The sequence below is a fragment of the Sardina pilchardus genome, chromosome 5, assembly GCF_963854185.1.
Source record: "Sardina pilchardus chromosome 5, fSarPil1.1, whole genome shotgun sequence".
NCBI classification, from domain to species: Eukaryota; Metazoa; Chordata; class Actinopteri; order Clupeiformes; family Clupeidae; genus Sardina; species Sardina pilchardus.
In genome coordinates, this window is record NC_084998.1 from 36,218,932 (window position 1) to 36,241,126 (window position 22,195).

General features: G+C 39.9%; 1 protein-coding gene across 1 annotated transcript in view; it reads left to right on the forward strand.

Annotated features, from left to right (window-relative positions):
- Positions 1 to 22,195, forward strand: part of LOC134079716 (protein unc-79 homolog) — a 229,186-nt gene that overhangs the window by 174,860 nt on the left and 32,131 nt on the right. Inside the window, exons 31-34 of the mRNA XM_062535794.1 lie at positions 10,837 to 12,174; positions 14,874 to 14,975; positions 15,334 to 15,450; positions 15,710 to 15,821. Of these exons, the coding sequence (XP_062391778.1) occupies positions 10,837 to 12,174; positions 14,874 to 14,975; positions 15,334 to 15,450; positions 15,710 to 15,821 (1,669 nt within the window). The remainder of the gene's footprint in view (positions 1 to 10,836; positions 12,175 to 14,873; positions 14,976 to 15,333; positions 15,451 to 15,709; positions 15,822 to 22,195) is intronic.

Consider the following 22,195-nt stretch of genomic DNA (forward strand, 5'->3'; position numbering starts at 1 on the left):
AGATGGCGTGAAAGTGAAAGTAGACGTTCGAAAGGCCAACGAAAGTTAAGGTTGCTTTTGATGTAGTACAAAGACGCAAAACTGGTGGTCTAATTAGCGATTCTGTTGTCTTTGAATTATTCTCTTACACTGTGTCCTAATTGTAAGCGACTGCGCGACTGTCGCGTTGCGCCAGATAGTTTGTGTCCACATTGTATCTGTTAACATTCTTTAATTAACCTTTGTTACGTCATGAAAAAGTTTATGTGAAGGCGGTGCGACGCGACTGAAATAGAAACGGACAGAGCGACAAAACAGGGTTGAAGAAGTTGCGTAGCAAAGCAACTTGTCACGTTCAGTTGCATCGCATTCAGTCAGGACATTCCAATTGAAAATACAGTGATGGAGCTGATTTTGTTGCACGCATTCGGTCGCGTCGCTTGCACTTAGGACACAGTGTTATAGATGCATTGGTAACACTTTATAATAACTACACACAATTCATCATTTATTAAGCATTTGTTACTTATTCTTCATCATTAGTAATTTATTGTTCATGCATAATTCACTATCAGTAAAGCATTTCTTCACAAAGTTCTGAATGGTTTGTTCATAGTAAATGAAACAAATGTTTGTAAATACATGGTTTATACATAAATAATGTAATAATAATTATATATAAATAATGAAACAACCACTTATAAATGAAATCATCTCCCTATTATGAACCTGTTACAAACTATTAGTAAATGCTTTGATCATCATTTGTAAAGTATTACTCCTATAATTCTCGTACTGTAATTCATGATTAACTGCCCATTGCTATTGTAGCTATAAATTCAGAAATATAAAACAGATGCGTGTGTTTGCTATGAACACACATTTATAATTGTGTGCATGATTTACAGATGAGAGTTAATTTAGGAATTATGCTAAAAACACAGCATTTAATAACATGCTTAACAGTGTGTAGTAGAAGACACTCTTGCATAGTTTTATTGGTAACACTTTAGTTTGGGGTGTCGCTGTTACAGTGTACCTACCTAATTAGGTACAGTGGTACAACCTGTGTAACGACATATACTATCAGGTACTATCATTGTACTTGCATTATGTATTTGTGGGTACCTACATATAGTTGTTACATTGTAATACTGAGTGCTTTTACAAAACTTTGCCAATTTGCCTACATTTTTCATCAGAGGCAAAGGGCTGACCTGAGACCTGCTGGATGGGGTAAATCTGGTCATAAAAGATTTCATATACAAACCATTCTTAGCTCCAGTCAAGGGTAGAATACATGCTAAGGAAGCAAAGTAGCGCAAAATATCGAAATTGACCGGGGCTGAAAAAAAGGATTATTTTCACCTGCCGTGTCTTGCCTTAACTGAGCGGATGTTATGTTTTTCACTTCACAACAAACAATCAATAAACACCAGAGTAAAGAATAGAATAGAATATATACTTTTTTGATCCCGTGAGGGAAATTTGTTTCTCTGCTGCCTGCCCAACCAGCGGCGCTCGGGGAGCAGTGAGGGGTTAGGTGCCTTGCTCAAGGGCACTTCAGCCATGGTGGACTGGTCGGGGATCGAACCGGCAACCCTCCGGTTACAAGCCCGAAGCCCAAACCAGTACACCACGGCTGGCCACAAAGTGGCAGTGTTTTTACTAGGCTAACTTCACTTCAGTATACGTCAGTCAATTATTTACTTGTATGCTTTTACTCTCTAACTATTGTATCAATGCACTGCTTAGTGCTACATCAAATGTAGTCATACGCATAACAGGAAAGTAGTCCTCTGAAAACAACTAAAAGTAGATCCCGTCTATTTCAGAATAGTAGCAGGGGTAGTGTAGTGGTTGTAACTCCTGAGTTAATCATATATTATAGTATTAGGAAGTGGTTTATAAAACATGTATTCACATCCTTACTAAGCATTAGTGCATATGTAATAACTGTTAAATAATGAATAGTATTTCATTACCTCCGCCAAGGAGGTTATGTTTTCATCGGGGACCGGCGTTTGTTTGTTTGTCTGTCTGTCTGTTTGTTTGTCTGTCTGTTAGCAAGATAACTCTAAAAGTAATTGATGGATTTCACTGAAATTTTCAGCGAATGTCAGGCATGACCCAGGGAAGAAACGAGTACATTTTGGGAGTGATCCGTAATTCCGTCGGGATTCCGGAGCTGTTTATGTGTTTCGCTTAGTGGTGTAATGGCATAGTATGGCCACGTGGTGGCAATCTGAATATGTGACCCTGTAAAGCGGAACCAGTCGTTTCGGTAAAATTAATTAAATTAAGTTATTGTGCTCACGTGAACGGCCATAAACTAAGCTTTCCAACGATATGTATATCGAGGGTATTACACAAACAATCGCTAAGATAACAGCATCCAAAGTTGACATGGTTCTCCTGTCACGATATGCCAGAAGAGGAGAAATCACCTTTTTAAGCGGCGCGTGCACAACGGGAATGGCAGCAAATGTGTTGAATCTTCGCCGGGTTTAACAGTCAAAACGTATGTTTTTCCGTGAAATGCGTTCACGATATGAAACTGTAGACTGTATACAGTCGAATTAGGCGAAAACGTGAAATTCAACATTTTAACCCGGAAGTTTGTTATTGTTGATTTTCTCAAAATAACGTTGTGCGCAAAACGACTGATTTCGCTATGAATGGTCACATATTTAAGGTTCAAATGTATGACAACCTAGGAAGAACAAAACAGGCGGAGGTCTGCGCTCTCTGAGTGCTTTTCTAGTTAACACTAGAAGCGCCGAGTGCCGGTCATTTGACCGCTGACGCGTATTACTAGAAGCGCCGTGTAGGTTTGACCTAGATATACCTAGAACTGCTGGGCTGCGGTCTTTTGACCGCAGTGATTACAAAAAAAATAAAAAATTCACTCGATTAAATTCCAGGACCCTACGTTCACGACTTTTCCTAAATACGCGTGTTTTATCAACCAGAATTTTTACATGATCAAAAGCACACCGGTACAAGCTAGTTTAGAGCTATTTTGCACTCGCTTATGTGACAACACTATGTTGTCTCACTTTCGGCCATGTTTGTCCAGGTTGCTATTCTCTTTTCTCACAGCAGATGTCGCAAGGGTTTCCTGTCAGTCGGTCATGAGAATAATATTTTACCATAACACATATAGTTTATATATGTGCAATATGTATTATATATATGTGATTTATTTTAATAACTATTTTTCATTTACATGGCATAGTCTATGGAGGCGATTTACTGTGGTAAAATGCAACTTTTGAAAATGTTGCGACGTTGTTCTATTAGGCAGGCCTACGTGTGTAAAACATATTTTCAGCTGAAATTCGTCGTAGTATTTATGTACGTAGGGCGCGTATGCCTACGTACATTCATAGTTGTATATCTTATCTTCTATCTGTAGGCTATCTTTTAAAGCTCAGACTAATTCTTTAAGGAAACTTTCTCTCTTAATAAGCAGTAACAGCATACAAACACAATTGTGATTACAATGTTACTGTCTAAAATCATCCATGATACCAATGAATCATTATATAGGACACGGAATGAATAATTTAATTAGTCTGTGAACCGAGCTGGCTAGAACTAGCTCGCAAACGCTAGCTTAAAAAGCTAACAAGTGAATGGCATACTATGGCAATACAGCAACGTGCTACTAACAGTTGAGGGACTTCACTTAAACTGAATATACTGTTGCAAGTTCACTTGAGTATAAACTACCCACTTTAACTAACGTCACTATAATGTTATTCAGGTAATTGTCACTTCACAGACATTACACTTCTCCGTTTAAAATGTTACCTTAGCTGGGAGGCTAGCTAGCTCGCTAGTAACCAGACAGTAACTGCATGGCAGCAGCATTGTCTGATATTAAGGTATTTTCTTAACAAATCCATGCACTGACAATTACACTAGGCGACCATTTTAGGACACCGCACACCGTCGGTTTAGACGTTAAAATGATCGACCATCTGTGCAACAAACTGCGTCCAGCTAGGTCTCGTTATAACTGCAGTTCAAATGGCATGCCAATCGCGATTAGCATTTAGCTAGTTGGTTTTAACTTTGCAGAGCTGTTTTAATACTGATTGCAAGGCAGTGAAAGGTTGGCTAATTAAATGCATGGTCCTAGCGGAACGAGTGGAGAGTGTCCTGTGTTACTATTATTGTTTATCGCAACTCATCGAGCTAGCAAGTCAAGCAGTGCATAGATAGCCTAAAACTGGTGGTGGCACTGGTCAAGATCCCGGGCCCAGTGTTGCCAGACTTTGCTAGCCAAATAAGCTACCTGGACTCTGAAAACAAGCCCAGAACAAGCGACCGAAGACCAAAAAAAAAAAAACGGCCTCTGAAATGGTCAATGACGGAGACAGGTCGTCCGTAAGTTATTAAAAAGGCTGCTACGAGATCACTTGATCATTGCCAGAGCTGCGTGTAGGCTTGTGTTTGTGCGTGGTGCATAGGAATTGTATGTATGTGGTGCATTAAGATTGTATACAGGGCAAAGGGAGACGGTGTATGGAGCAAATTATAAACAAGTCACAACTCGGAAAAACAAGCTCAAAAACCCGCAACCCGCGACTTCTCATTTTTCCAAGCGACTTTACAAAAAAGCAAGCCCAAAGTCGCTTATAATAAGCGGAATTGGCAACCCTGCCCGGACCTTCCTTGCGAGCATGACGTGATTTATCTGGCCAATCAGTGGACAGCACTGTTCACGTCACATTTTAGTATCGACTAGTCCCGACTAGACCCACCTCTGAAACAGGTACTAAAAATAGTAACGGCTCCACCTGCTAATCCGCAGTCGAAATGCTCCCAAACAGGGTAGAGTCGTACCGTGCCGTACCGTACCGTTACGAAAATGCCCAGTGGAAAGACGCTATTAGGCTACAGACATCACCGCGGCATTGAGGACAATTAACTGCCTCCCCACCCCCACACCTCTCTCTGTCCCCTGCATATCTGTAGGCTGGCTGTTTACTTTAGGCAACTCGTGGAAGAATGCGCAATCATGTTTCATCGCATATGCGCGTTTCAGAATGTTCAAATTCGCCAGCGTGCGTGTAGTTGTGTGAATAGAAAAGAATAGAATAGAATATAGCCTACTTTATTGATGCCTTGCTCAAAAGAACTTCAGCCATGAACAGGTCGGGGATCGAACCAGCAACCCTTAGGTGTTAAAGGGATATTCCGCCATTTTTGGAAATACGCTCATTTTCCACCTCCCCTCGAGCAAAACAATCGATATTTACCTTGTTCCCGTTCATCCAGCCATTCTGTGAGTCTGGCGATACAACTTTTAGCTTCAGCCTAGCATAGATCATTGAATTGGATTAGACCATTAGCTTCTCGCCTGCTAGCTTCATGTTTAAAAGTGACTAAGATTTCTGGTAATTTTCTCATTTAAAACGTGTCTCCTCTCAAGTTAGAAAGTGCAATAAGACCAACTGAAAATGAAACCTGCCGTTTTTCTAGGCTGATTTGACATGGAACTACACTCTCATCTGGCGTAATAATCAAGGCAACTTGCACACTACTGGCACTACTACTGCTTGCTGTCTATGGGGACTATTTTCAGATGCTGCGTACAATATCACTGCGCCTATGGTACGTTTGCAAGTTGCCTCGATTATTACGCCAGATGAGAGTGTAGTTCCATGTCAAATCAGCCTAGAAAAACGCCAGGTTTCATTTTCAGTTGGTCTTATTGCACTTTCTAACTTGAGAGGAGACACGTTTTAAATGGGAAAATTACCAGAAATCTTAGTCACTTTTAAACATGAAGCTAGCAGGCGAGAAGCTAATGGTCTAATCCGATTCAATGATCTATGCTAGGCTGAAGCTAAAAGTTGTATCGCCAGACTCACAGAATGGCTGGATGAACGAGAACAAGGTAAATATCGATTGTTTTGCTCGAGGGGAGGTGGAAAATGAGCGTATTTCCAAAAATGGCGGAATATCCCTTTAAGGCTGAAGCTCAGTGGGCTATGGCTATGCATCACTGACGTGTTTAAGGCGAGACACTACAGGTGAATAGGGTACATTTTTTAAATAATAGGTATCACCATGAAACTTCCTCAGTTGATTACTTACACAACTATGAGAAAAAATGTATTACAAGTTTTTGAAATGTGTATGTTTAATTATGCAAATTAGGCATTATCTCATTAAATATGCTTGATTTTGCATATATTTCCGGTAGATACATCTGAAGATATGATAAAGCCATTTGCAAAATTATTCTTTCATGTTGTTTACAAACAAGATTACAATAAAATTACAGAAGGATTTCAGGATATCTGCTTTCATTGCCTAGGAAATCCAAATATACTGTCCATAGCCTTAAAAAAAAATTTGCCATGCTTTTTTGATTAAAATGTCACATAAATCAGGCCAGGAATGATGTATTAACAAATCCCTCTGTAAATGTCTTCAGAATACTGTTAAGTGTATAACTAGAAAGTTTGGAGTACATAGGTGCTACAGAGGCTGAGTAGTATCTACCAGAAAATGGCACAAAACCGCAAATAGCTGGTTTTGAGAAAACAGCCTTCAAACACAGCCAATGAGATGCGTTCTCAGCTTAGACTCGTCTTTGAACTTTCGCGATTGGTTGCTAATACAAAGGAAATGTCCATATTTGGATTGCATAGCGTCATGCAGGAGAAACAGGGCTTTCAAACGGTGTCACACACGATATGATTTGGATCACGGTCGCGGGAGTACATGACACTATATATGGGAACTTTTGGTGAAATTAGGAGAAATACATAGGCGCGAGCAGACAAAAGTTCGTGAAATAAACACCTAAAAGTGCAAATCGGACTTTGTTGTTGTAGTAGGGTGGTAGAATACATGCTAAGGTAGCAAACTAGCACAAAATCTCGAATTTGACCGGAGGTCACAAAAACAGTGTTTTCACCTGCCGTGTCTCGCCTTAAATGTGTGTCTCAATCTTGAATCTCGAATTCACATAGAAGTTAGCTTAAATTGTAGAAACATAGCCTACACATTCGCAAAACGGAGAATATCTTTCACTCATCATTTTTAATCAGGCTACTTCTCGCGCCTATGCCTGCTCGGCATAGCTCTCTCTATCTCCCTCCCTCCGAGGTAGCCTAGCTAGACCCTATAAGATGCTTCTCCCTAAATGAATGAAAATTGTTTTAGAAAGTAGCCACGGTAGCCTGTAAAATGCGGCGTGAAATCCTGGCTACTGTGTAATTGAAACCAGACTGTTAGGCTCTTTGTTCCAGGTCCGATCATTTTCGGCGGCGCGAACATATAGGCTACCTTAAATGAATAGAAGTGAATTTGGGGAGTGAATTAGAACTAGCCACCCATTTATTTTAGAGCTTAGATTATCTGCCCAAACCCGAACTGTGGGTTACTGCATACAAAATGTAAAAACTAAATATAAAAGATGAAATAGGCCTACTATGAAAAAGTTGAAAGTCAAGTTTGCTTAAAGTTTGTTCAAGAACTCTTCCAGAGTTTTTACCTCAAACAACACAAATCAACACAAATAAATGAACAGATAACTCAAACGTGCTGTATGTCATAATGAAACAACCACAGACTATAAACAACACGGTCTGACACGAATGACACATGGCTTAGTGCAAACTGAATTTCTGACCAAACGATTTGATTCGTGCACAAAGCGCCATCTAGCTATCATTATGTGTAAGTAACAGCCTCCCATTCTAAGGACTCAGCGGTCTTTTGACCGCCTTGACGCGCTTTAAGTAGTTCACACCAGCACGGCGCTTCTAGTAGGTCGTCAAAGCGGTCAAATGACCGGGGCGCGGCGCTTCTAGGTATAAGTGGGTCAGAACGGCACGGCGCTTCTAGTGTTAACAACATGTTATTGCATGATACATTAAGTATTAGCAACAATTTCTACATATTTAGGCTTATTTACTAAGAACAAACCAATCATAACTTTGTGAACAAATGCTTAAGTGATGATAAATTATGCATGAACAATTAATTACTAATGATGAACAAACAAATAAACTAATAGTTAACAAATGCTTAATAGATGATGAATTGTGTGTAGTTATTATAAAGTGTTACCGACACATTTAACAGCAAACCGCATTTAAAGGGATATTCTGACATTTTTGGAATTAAGCTAATTTTCCACCTCCCCTCGAGCAAAATAATTGATATTTACCTTTTTCCCATTAATCCAGCCATTCTGTGAGTCTGGCGATACAACTTTTAGCTTCAGCCTAGCATAGATCATTGAGACGGATTAGACCAGTAGCATCTTGCCTTCTAGCATCATGTTTAAAAGTGACTAAGATTTCCGGTAATTTCCCCATTTAAAATGTGTCTCTTAGTTAGTAAGTGCAATAAGACCAACTGAAAATGAAACCTGGCGTTTTTCTAGGCTGATTTGACATGGAACTACACTCTCATCTGGCGTAATAATCAAGGCAACTTGCAAACGTACCATGGGCGCAGTGAAATCACGCAGCATCTGAAAATACTCCCCATAGACAACAAGCAGAAGTAGTGCTAGTAGTTTGGAAGTTGCCTTTATCATTACGCCAGATGAGAGTGTAGTTCCATGTCAAATCAGCCTAGAAAAAACGCCAGGTTTCATTTTCAGTTGGTCTTATTGCACTTTATAATTTGAGAAGAGACACGTTTTAAATAGGAAAATTACCGAAAATCTGAGTCACTTTTAAACATGATGCTAGAAGGCAAGATGCCTCTGGTCTAATCCGTTTCAATGATCTATGCTAGGCTGAAGCTAAAAGTTGTATCGCCAGACTCACAGAATGGCTGGATGGACGTGAACAAGGTAAATATCAATTTTTTGTGCGAGGGGAGGTGGAAAAAGAGCTTATTTCCAAAAATGGCGGAATATCCCTTTAACACCTGCTTTTACAAGGTGGAATTATTTAGGCCCAAAATAGACATGCGCTTTCACAGGCAGTTTTAGTACATACAGGGGAATACATAATTAGGCGCATTTTACGCTTCTCCTCCCATCTTTTTACACAAAGCTCCTACTATCATCTGACACTCCCATAAATCTATATGCATGAGACGGAAAAGCGCAATTTGCCATTCTCAGCTCCAGCGACAGGCAGTCTGCGCCTTCACCTCATTGCGGCCTGTTAGTACATACCTCGCCATCTTTTTATACGCACGTTGCGAAACAAATACGCCTGAAGTGGGCACAAAAGCATTAGTACATCTGCCCCAGAGAGTGCAGACCTCCGCTTGTATTGTTCTTCCTAAGTTGTCATACATTTGAACCTAAACTATATTCAGATCGCCACCATGGGCCATACCATGCCATTCCACCGCTAAGCAAAAAACATAAACAGCTCCGGAATCCCGACGGTTAATCGTTTCTTCCTTGGGTCATTTCTGACCTTTCCTGAAAATTTCATCGGAATCCATCCATCACTTTTGAGTTATCTTGCTAACAATCAGACAGACAGACAGACAGACAAACAGACAAACCCCGATGGAAACATAACCTCCTTGGCGGAGGTAACTAGTGGTGAAATGGTATTTGATGTACGTCATCTATATTGGATGTTGACCTGTATTATCGATCCGTTATTCCCACATCTTTTAGCAATTTGATGGCATAATCCCGAACTCTATAAGATAGCAACATCATGATAATGACAGTGTCCCATAGCCTGAGGGAAGAAGCTTATTCTCAGTCGAGCCTGACCCTGAAGGAACAGGAAACAGGAAGGCACCTTACTTGGATGATTTAACTATGGTACGGTGTTGCCTGTAGGCAACATAGCCTATTTTGCCTTGTTGTAATAAAATGAGGCATCCCTTAAATAAGTTAATACCACTTTAAGAACTGGACAACTCAATACTAACCAATGGAAATGCAAAATAATGGTCACATGACTCACAGGCTGCTAGTTTGACACTTCTTTCAGCACATGCACACGTTTGGCTGGGTGTCATATTTTTCTTCACCCGAGAAAAGTGTGAATTTCACTAATTTCCCTCAAGTTTGCATCCTTCAAAAAAATGTACAGCCTTCATTGACAAGCATAGATGTATTTTTTATCATTTTTTTGTACATAAAATCATGTATATTTGAGAAAATAGCAAAAATCTGTATGTTGCCCACAGGCAACATTGTACCGTAATGGAATCACAGTAGGCCATACTTTATATGATTTAGGGGTTGGAGGGTGTTTTTTACTCATTGTAATGCTTTTTTCTACTTGTAAGTTCAATAAATAGTCATTTAAAATAATATACATGATGATTTGAACATATTATAGTTTGATTATGATAGTGTTCTACAGTGGTACAATGTTGCCTGTGGGCAACGGGTGAAAATGATATGATACTTTTTTGCAAGAAATAGATAATATTATGGTGAAAAACTACATAATTCTGCTTTCTATGTCTCTGGCTATATAAAAATCTGTTCTAAACAAATATGCCATATTCTTTTGTATAAGAAAACATACATAGTTTAATGTTTTCCATTATGGTACAATGTTGCCTACAGGCAACATTTTTATAAAAACAAAATAAAAAATATATTTTTAAAAATCTTCATTAATTTTGTTAAAGTGACTATTTCTAAGCAGGATAAACATTACAAAAAAAATCTTACCCCCCCAGATCATAATGCGTACCATAGAGAATTAAAGGAAAATGAGTGACTGACACATGTAATAGATGTATGATTTCAATATGTTTGGGTGAAGGGGGTGTATTCTCAGTGCCAGTTCTCATTGCATTCTTTCATTTGTACCATGGACAGCTCAGCTATGCTAAGCTTTTCTCTGATTAAGCTTCTTATTCATACCGTCTCCCTCTTTGCTATAGGTGAAATGGAGCTGTCAGAGTATCGTGAAGACACTATTCTTCACTGTGTTCGAGAGGAGAGCAGCAGAAAGAAACGACTGCAGGCCATGCATAAACAACAGTCTCTGGACATTGCCAATACTGACTCCATCCTCTTCAATCTTGATGAGCACCGTCGTAAATCCTGTATTGACCGCTGTGATCTACAAAAGGGACCACACCCCCCTGCACCACCCCACTCTTCACTCTCCTCCTCCTCCACAGCTATGGGCCAATGTCATCCGAGCCAGCGGTATCAGAGAAAAGGCTCCTCCAGCAGTTTCTGGACAGGCAAAGAGGAAGCAGAAACCAAGCCCCAATCCCTTGATGCCTGCCATGGATCTCCCCATTCTGATTTGCAGCCCATCATTCCAGAGTTGAGACTGAGCTGCACAGAGACACTGGAAGACAAACAGGAGATGTCACAGACACTGCATAGGCAGAGTGCTGGACAGCAACAGGTTGGAATATCCTGTCAGTTAGAGAATTCTCCTCTGACTGTCCCTAGAGTGGTCTCACCGAGTAAAGAAGATCCTGACCTCATTGATCTCTCTTCAGACTGTACTTCCATAGCAGAAAATAATTCTGTTCTTTCAGTGTCTGACAGTGATTCACTAGTGTTTGAGCCACTGCCCCCACTATGCATTGTTGAGAGTGATGAGGAGTTTGAGATAGCAAAGCCCAGAGGAGTCAGTCCTAGTGTCTCTCTTACAGCCAGTAACTCTGAGGCTTCACATCTCTCCACTGCTGTCTGGCTCAATGTGGAGGACTGCTCTCGAGCTAGAGCAGGAAGTAGCAGCCAGAGCTCCAGCAGCCCAGTTACATGCCCTCTTTTGGCTACAAGTCTGAAGAACTCTCCGTTGGCTAGCCCCATGGGTTCCATAGACCTCTCAGATTTCCCTCAGAGCATGCTGGCAGTACAAGAGGGTCTTATGACTTTAAAACAAAAACGAGATCTGTTCAGGAAGGCTCCCCATGTGCCTGACACCTCTTTGGATGACTCCCAACAGGAGCACGACAAGAGTCTGACCGCCAGCCCATCTGGGAGGAATATCTTCCTAAGCATTCCAGTGAACACATTAGAATCCTCAGACCCACTCAGTGAGGACAATGAGTTTGAGAACAATGATGATTACAATGGAGATGAAGGGGAAAGTGATCTGAGGCTAGAGGATGGCAATGATGAGGCAGAGTTCAAAATCCAGATAGTTCCTCGGCAACGGAAGCAGAGAAAGATTGCTGTCAGTGCCATCCAGAGGGAGTATCTGGACATCTCTTTCAACACACTGGACAAGTTGGGAGAACAGTCTTCTGATTCAGGTACCAGAAGTTGTTGTCTTGAACAGCTGGTTGGTGAAGGAATAGTTTTTTTTTTTTTTTCTGGATGTTACAGCAGAATTTAGTCAAGTGTAGGGAATGGATTGTCCATAGGATTTGGGAATTGTCATGGGGAAAGCAGAGCCATAGATAGAGAGAGTTGCGACACTCTTTGATGTTGCCGCCACGATCAACAGTTCCAAAAAAACCTGTGCTGAATGGCTGAATCGCAGGAGAGTGGGATGTACTTCTGATGCTGGAAGGTGTAATCAATTAACTCATTGACTACTAACCAAGAGATTGGCTGTAAACAGTTCCAAAAGCCCCATAACGAGGAAATAGCCTGGAAAAAGCGCTGCCATTTTTTCCTATGAAGGTCTATGGGAGTGTCGCCACTCTGTTTTATCTACCGCTCTGGGGGAAAGTAGTGGGTCGCTAGGGTGCATGGGCCAGGAATCTGGGCAAGGGGACAGCAACAGGCGATGGTAGGGCAGTCATAGGGATGGGATGATGAATGGTAATGATTTACCTCACAGGTGATTTATGGGGAAAGAAAGAGATAGAGACTGTCAATTTCAGTTTCTATTTAATTTCACTTATAGAGCGACAAAACATTACACATGTCTCATGGCGCTTTACAGAGTGTTAAACATTCAGAGAGGGCCCATGAGTAACAGGGGCAAGAAGAAACTCTCTTGAATTGAAAATACATATTGGAAGAAACCTCGGACAGATCCACAACTCAAGGGCCCAACCCATCTGTCAGTTACAGTAAAGTAAGGTCATTTTTAGTGTCAGAAAGTTCAAATAGTCCAGTGTAGGGAATAAATGTCCATAGGGATTAATATTTTTTTTAGGGAAAGTAATGGGTCGCTAGGATGCGTGGGCCAGGAATCTGGGCAAGAGGACCACAGCAGGCGATGGTAGGGTAGTCATATTGATCGGACTTCAGGTGTGATGAGGGCCAGGCACAGGGTGGCTGATGACTGGTAATGGTTTATCTCACAGATGACGTATAGGGGGGAAAAAGAGATTGATTTATTTATTCAGTTTATTTAGAAGGGACAATGCATTTTCATGAACATTAGTATAAATACAATGTTAAAACGCCAGAGTTAGCATGACTGCTAATTTTCATCCGCTGTCCCTAGGTATAAAGTGAGTTAGTATTACTATAAGTCATGATGGTTAGGGTTCTTTGAAAGGACTAGATGTTACAATCCCTAGTGTTTGCACCATTTCTAGTTCGGAGTTTCTTGAAGGATGGCTGCTGTAAGGCTTTAACCAGTGGGACACATCGTCATTATTAATACGTATAAGCATATCAACCTTAACCTACAGTAACTCACATACTCAGCACACTGGTCACCCCCCCAACATATACACACACACACACTCTGCCCCTTACCAGCATCTTATTAAGCCACATACGACTCTGCCCCCCCCCTGAATCATCAGTAAGCCACATACGACTCTGCCCCCCCCTCTGAACCATCAGTATGCCACTGCCCCACACACTCTTCCCCTACACACATACACTGCCCCTTAACCCTCCAACCCCTACATACATACAGTACACCACTATTACCCCCCCCCTCTGAACCATCAGTATGCCACTGCCCCACACACTCTTCCCCTACACACATACACTGCCCCTTAACCCTCCAACCCCTACATACATACAGTACACCACTATTACCCCCCCCCCCCTTTTTTTTTCTTTACCCACCACCACTCCACCCAAGACATCACACATGCCTGCCCTTAGGATTCCCTTGCCCTCACACACTCTCAGACACACACACACACACACATCCACACTTACATGCTACCTCTACTAGCACGACCCCAGGCAGTTGATCCGCCCAAGGTTTCTTTCTGAACGAGGGATTCGAAAGGATTTCAACAACTCCCCACCATACAGAAAACCTTTCAAAAAGACAAAACAGTATTTTACAGCCCTGATACCATATAGTTATTGTGAAATTACCTTATTTATTTAATCATAACAACAGATAACAGGTCACATATTATGTCACAATAAATAATTCTTAAATATATATTGCTTCGGTAAGTACATATTTACAGCAGTTATTACCATTTTATTTTACCCTTAAATCCAAGAAATCTGCATTGTTGTTGTATGGTAATTGAACAGTAATTGTCTAGAAATTACATTAATTACATTACAGCCCAAGCTGTAAATGGATTACATTACATTAATTATTTGAAATATGTGGTTTAAAACTATTATTACCATTAAATTGCATACTATTACCATAACATTACCCACTTATTACCGATCTGTAATGTAAAGTGTTACCAGGATTTCCTTATCTTTTAAATGTTCTTTAAGTGGTAAAATGAAGTTTTGTTGATCTGTTTCATGTGATTATTTAGTGAAAGTTCCTGAAATCTTGTGAAATCTGGTTCTAGTGAAATTTCCTCTGGCACATTCAATTTAAAGGTATAGCTCAACAAAGCCTTTTGTCAACTTTAACGAAACCTTTCAGGGTTTCACCAATTAGCCTAAGCTTGACCATGCCCAATTAGTGCTTTTGATCACACCTTACCACTTGCAACACTGCACATTCACTCCTATTATCGCTGTGAGATTCTCTAATAGATTGTTCTCAAACTCACAGTGCTCTGTGTACTACTATCACGTGTACTAAGACATGTCAATTGTCCATGTCTTTCAGATCCCAAAGTCCTTTCTACACTGGATAGGCCCCTGGGATCAGCCTCAGCCCCTACACTGGACACAGCAAACCCTGAAACAAGCAATCGCTCTTCTGTTTCAAGTAAGGTCTCCATGTTTGTTATGTTCCTTAATAAAAAAAAAAATCTGCTCCAGCCCAATGTTCATCAACCTGTCCAAACATGCAATGTAATTTTTCCTCAACATTTTGTATGACATTTAAAGATGTTAAATGGCTTTAACTTCATGTGATGCCTATGTTAAGGATTGTATAGTATCCTTACCTACAATTTGACAATACACAAAACTGATGTATTCATGTTATTACTTGTAGAATGTGATTGCTGCTGACATGTTATTTGTCCCTTGTGTACAAACAGAGTTGCTATACTGAACAGTAAATTCATTGTTGTGCTTGTTGGTCTTTGTGTATGCCTGTGTGTGATGCCCCATCTCTGCAGCTCAGTACAGGCAAGTGAAACGTGGCTCACTAGGTGCCCTTACGATGAGTCAGCTGATGAAGAAGCAGCTAGAGCATCAATCCAGTGCTCCACATAACATCAGCAACTGGGAGACGGGTCAGTCCCTGTTTGTGGTTAAATATCTTACTAATGGCCTTCAGACAAAGTTGGGAAACTGCACAGAATGTTAAAGACATCCAATGTAGTTTTGGGTATTTTTGACTCTAGATGGAAAATAGTCCAAAGCAGATAATATATTAGATATGTTTTTATGTGAGTTTTGGTATGAAAATAGTCATAAAATGCAATTCAAATTCATAGAATTTAAAATCAATTCTGTTACGATGGGTGATCACTATTTCTCTGTCCTGGGTAGGTTTTCCAGGTCAGACTAAGACTAGCCTTCTGTCAGCTCCCAGCTCAGTCAGCATGTTTGTACCTGCCCCTGAGGAGTTCACAGATGACCAGCCTACCACCATGACTGACAGGTAGGAATCTATGCCATTAACCCTATGAGCCCGACGGACGCAAAGTGCGTCAAAAAACGCACACATTCTTCTTTGTTACATTGCTCCGCGATTATTAGTCACAGCGAGATGAGACTTATATTGCACGAAAGAGCAGAACTTGGCTTTCCAACAGGACTAAACACGTGTCTGAAGTATGAAAATAAAATAAAATCATGAAGTTAAATCAAAGTATATCATATTTACAGTCTATATTGCTCTGCGTTCACCCGCGCATCCAGAACTCTCGCTGGAATTACTCGTGGACCCCGCATCGCACAGACATGACACGCATATCAAATGAAAGAGGAGAAGCAGAGCTTTCCATTGATACCAAATATATATCATTTTGTATTATAAAATCAGACGAAGTGACAAACAAATAATAATGTCATATAGCTTCGGCTACCATTACTCTTGTTTGATTTACTCGTGAAACCTCCATCAGAAAGATATGATATGCATGTCAGATGAAAGAGGAGAGCTAGAGCTATCTACAGATACCAAATGCAACATTCTAGGCCATAAAACAGACGAAGTGACAGCAAAATAATAACTTCATTTAGCTCCACTTACCCCATGTTTTTGTGTGGCATAATAGACAATGTTCATAATCCAACGTTATCATGTATTTCTCTATGGCAAGTCACGTTCATAATACCTTTACTTTGTTCATTGCAATGCAGTAAAAAATATTATAGAGAATCATCATCTGTGCACGTCATGTGTGCTACCACGCAAACAAGTTAGGTCAGATCAGCTAGTGTCACAAATATGGAGCGCAAAAAGTGTCAAAAAGTCATTTCTCAGCACTAAATAAAAATTGCCATTTATTTCTGGAAGGCACACACCACATATTTCAGGTAATTGCTCAGCCCCAACGTATACCTCCACCATGGTTCTTATATTGCCACTTTCAGGGCAGTCAGGCCTACACAACCATGCAAGTCATGTTGAGCTGTCAGCTTGCTGTGGTGAGATACACGTCAAAATGTAAGAATTTGTATAGTACACTTTTCACATTTTTATTATTTAAAAATCTGAATCAAATCAATGCAAGTATTTATACATGTTATTGTGACAGATCTAGGTAGCCTAGACTGTGCTGAAATAAAATATATATTTAGCATGTGTGAATGGCACTTACAATGACCAGGATAAATGCTTCTAACTAGAGGTAGTGAGAATGCCCTTAAAACAGCTTTGGGCTCATAGGGTTAAGGTGATGTATATAACCCCCTACCTTAGAACAAAAAGAACATGTTAAATGTTATTGCCGCAACCCTTTACTACCTTACATTCGTATTACTATGGCTGCATGATTTGGGGAAAATATTGTGATATTTCTGACAGATGTTGAGATTGTGATTTGCGATATGATTTTTGAATATCAATTAATTGATTCAGTTCAATATTCAAAATGTCTCTTTAATTTGTGCGAACCCCGATTGGTGAGCACACCTGGTGCATAAGAAGGATAGCACCCATCGACCGTGAAGCACACCCATCAGAATTCTGTGCCCCTCACATACTACGCACACCCACCAACCAGAGGCATAGTCAAGGATGAAATTAATACAAAAGTCAGAAATGTGACCAAATTAACTGCATGATTACTTGTAGCTTTTGCAATCAGGTAATTGTGTTTGTTCATATTGCGATTACAAATGCGATTATTGTACAGCCCTAGTGCCAGAAGAGAAAATGTAGACCTATAAAAGAACAATGCCGGCAGTCAGAAACATTTGTCACATGTTCACGGTGCACGGTGCACTGGTTTTGCGGCTACTTTGTTCAAGTGGCATTGATAAGTTAAACAGTCGTTTTTTCCTACACCGTTGTTGTATGGAAAGAAAACATTAGCCTTGAGTATTTTAATATTCAGTTGTAAACAAAGACATCATTCTTCCTATGTAGCCCAAGCTGTAAATGGACTGAAGTTCGCTCTAAATATCTAATTTTATCGATTATGCTAACCGTTAGCATTTCTATTTGATTTTTCATAGACATTAGCTAACGCATTAGTTTCTATTCTGTAACTTGGAATGATAGCCTACAGATGGTACGGGTTGAGAATGCTCCTTTCTTTGCCGCACATCGGGAATCCCGAAGGTTCGGGACTTTGTAATTAAAACTGCAACCGCAAGGGGGCAACATAAGACCGCCCTTAGAACATGAAGGTTCGGCTCATACCGGAAAACACGGAAAAACCCGAAGACACCGCGCTGGTGACAAGCGGAGAAAAGAGACATGCTCGGCATGTCAGATTGCAGTTGCAGAGTTTTCGAATGTTTTACAGCCTACCCCACAGCTCTCTCACGCGACGTAGCCTATAACTCAGTCAGTCCAGCAGAGATGCCAGAGCAACGTTTTAGTCAATGGAGAGGGAGAGAAATGCTCTGCATATCCGTCTCATTTAATCCGTCTCATTTAATCATTAAAATGAAGGTGATGACTGACGAAATTAATCAAACGACGTTTCAATAAACCATTGTTGAAATGAATGAAAATGGTTTTAGAAAATCGCCTATAGGCCTATCAGAAGGAAATAACCTTCAATTCAAAAAAGACTTGAAAGGAAAGATTGAAAGACTCGATAGGCAACCTTGGATTAATTCATTAATTCATTACGGTTACAAGATGGCATTTCCGTGTCCGAATCTTCCGTGAATCTTGTCAAGGCGAAGACGAAAGAGATGGACAAGATGGACATTTAGGCTACATTTACAGTACCCTCCAGAATTATTGGCACCCTTGGTAAAAGTTGACTAAAAATAGGTCTAAAAAATAATCTTTAGGTGATTTATTGTACTCCCACAATGAAAACAATGAGGAAAAATACACCCTGCAAGGGAAGCAAATTTATTCTGAGAAAAAGGAAAATCTCATGAAGAAATAAATGTTTTTAATAAAAACACGTCACTCACAATTATTGGCACCCCTACTTGTAATACCTTCTTAAACCTCCCTTTGTCAATAAAACAGCATGTAATATTCTTCTCTGACACCCCATAAAGATTGAGTATACAAAGTAAGGGATTTAAGACCATTCATCTTTACAAAACCTCCCCAGATCGTCCAGATTGCTAGGTCCACACTTGTGCATTCTTCTCGTTGACTCATCCCACTGTTTTTCTATGGAGTTTAGATCAGGAGACTGCTATGGCAATGTCTGAAGCTTGATTTTGTGTTCAGTAAACCATATTTGTTTTGATCTGTGCATTTGTTTTGGTTCATTGACCTGATGAATGATCCAATCATGACCAACTTTTAGGGCCTTGGCAGAGATTGTTTGATTTCCTTTGAAAATGTTCAGGTTTTTCTTGGTGTTCATGATGCCGTGCACCGTAATTAGGTTCCCAAGGCCTTTGGGAATTAAAACAGCCCCACAATAGCACAGCCCCTCCACCATAATTCTGATTAGGCATGGGGTTCTTTTTAGTATAGTCATTCTTCTATGTACGCCAAAGACACCTTAAGTGTTTTTAGCAAAAGAGCATAATTTTATTTTCATCTGACAATAGACCACACTCCCAGACATGTCATGGTACCATTCAGTAACTCCTGCCATTTACATTGTTCATTAAATGACTCTGCTGGCTTTAACCTGACATGCTGTCTAAATAATCTATTAGCAGTGAGGTCACTTTTGAAGATTTTTGGGGGGGACTTGGTGACCCCAAGATGATAGCTTTGTCTGTAACTCTCAACAGTGGTTCTTATGGATTTTTTTGCCTATCATACCATCCTCCATACTGTGCGTGGGAGCAAAATAGCCATGGGTCTTTGTCCAAGCATGTTTGCCACATTTCCAGATGATTAGAACCTTTTAGTCATCATTTTAAGGCGAGACACGGCAGGTGAAAACATCGTTTTTTTTAGCATCAGTCAATTTCGAGATTTTGTGCTAGTTTGCTACCTTAGCATGTATTCTACCACCCTACTACAACAACAAAGTCCGATTTGCACATTTAAGTGTTTATTTCATGACATTTTGTCTACTCGCGCCTATATATTTCTCCTAATTTTACCAAAAGTTCCCATTCTAAAGTGTCATGTACTACCGTGAACGTGATCCAAATCATATCGTGTCTGATACCGTTGGAAAGCCCTGTGTCTCCTACAAGACGATATGCTATCCAAATATGGGCATTTCCTTTGTATTAGCAACCAATCGCGAAAGTTCAAAGACGAGTCTAAGCTGAGAACGCATTTCATTGGCTGTGTTTTAAGGCTGTTTTCTCAAAAAGAGTTTTTCCCCACACGCCATGCAAAGGATCTCCACTTCTGCAGCACCTACATACACCAAACTTGCCAGTCTTATTCCTAACTATATTTGGAAGATATTTACAGAGGGATTTGTTGATATAGCATTCTTGGCATGATTTACATGACTTTTTATGCCTAAAAATAGGGCGAAAATCCACTTTTTAAGACAATTGGCAGTATTTTCTGATTTACTGGAAAACAAAAGAAGATATTCATAATCCCCTCTGTAAATGTTTTTTTATTTGATATATGAACACAACAAAAAAATAATTTTCAACCTGGCTTTTTCCAATGGTCAGATCCTTCGCATCAAAATATATGCAAATTAGCGCATATTTAATGAGATATAGCCTAATTAGCATATTTAAACATTACATTAAAGAAAACTTGCAATACATTTTTTTCTCCTATTTATGTGAGTATTCAACTGGTAAAGTTTCATGAAGATATCTTTAAGTTTAAAATTTTCCCCTATTCACCTGTAGTGTCTCGCCTTAACTGGAAATATAGGCATTTTCAACAAAATACCTAGTTTCCATAGACATTCTCTTACTTACAAATGTCAACACAATTTCTTTTTATTTCAATTTAGTGTATTCTCTTGTCTCTCCAATGTTGAAAAATGACTAGAGGATTTAGCCTCTGAGTGACTTCATTTTCATACCATAGTGAAAAAGAACGTCATGAACTACTTCTGAAAGTTCACAGACACTCTGATTTGCTTTAAAACGTTGCATTTACAAAGGGAAATGCTCCTGTTAAATGTTGTACATAATATGTTTCAGGGGTGCCAATAATTGTGAGCAAGCTGTTTTTGTTAAAAATATTTATTTCTTTATGAGATTTTCCTTTTTCTCAGAATAAATTTGCTTGCCTTGCAGGGTATATTTTTCCTCATTGTTTTCATTGTGGGAGTACAATAAATCACCTAAAGATTATTTTTTATACCTATTTTTAGTCAACTTTTACCAAGGGTGCCAATAATTCTGGAGGGTACTGTATATGCTATAGGAATACTTAGAAATGTATAGGCTATTTTAAAACGGAGGCATGTTCATTTTAACCGGCGACGCTGGGTACATGTAGCCTACCCAGCACTTGTTAACACAGATTTTGTCCCCACCACTTTTGATAACTGAAAATGAAATGTATTTAACAGAAATCTCTTGCTTGTCAAATGCTTGTCACTTTACTTATAACCGTAGGCTATGCATGGAGAAGATCGCGCATTTTGTAACATTGTAACAATGGATGGTCAGATATGCGATAGGGCAGTGAGGGTGATTCATTGTAACCATGGACTAGTAGGCCTAGCTCCGCGAAATAAGTTTCTCGGTATGCATGTTCCTGTTGATTCGGAGATAGGCATAGACTACCGTAGGCTACTGTGCGTCAAGCTATGAGCATTTTATCATGTGGTGAATTAATGACTAACGTCAGTTTAACATGTCAGAACTTTTGATCGGCGTTTCAAGTGCATGCCGCGGCGTGGATAAATAAACTCAACTGACTGAATCCCTTATATTTGTTGGCAAGTGTTAAAGTGTAGGCTAAGCGACAAGATAAAAAGACTCGAGCTGTGGCGCGACTGGTTGAGGCATCTGTACCGCACGCTGGCGACCGGAGTTCAAAACCCACTCCACGAACCTTTACGGAACCCATTAAGACAAAAAGGCATTCTTTTATTAAAAAAATGAAAGATTTTCTCAGTTTTAAGATTTTTTTTTCTTTGCGATGTCTGCTGAAAAGAAAAGTTAATATGTGAATTCGTGGTTCAGCGCACACACACACACATTTTGACATTTACATAATTGTCGAGAGGGAGGGGGAGGGAGGCAGGCAGTCGTCCTCAATGCTGCATATAGGTAGGCTATAATGTCCAGTGAACTGGTTAGACGAGTGTGGGGGAGGGGAAATGATCGCACAAGACAATTGCTCTTCATGAAATGGAAAGTCTCACAGACGGCTGTCGATTTTTAAATGTAGCCTACTACATCACTTGCGAAATCGGACTTGCACATAGCCTAATTATTAGGCTACTGGATTTAAAGTCCATAGACTTTGTTCATCCTATATTATATGCTTTT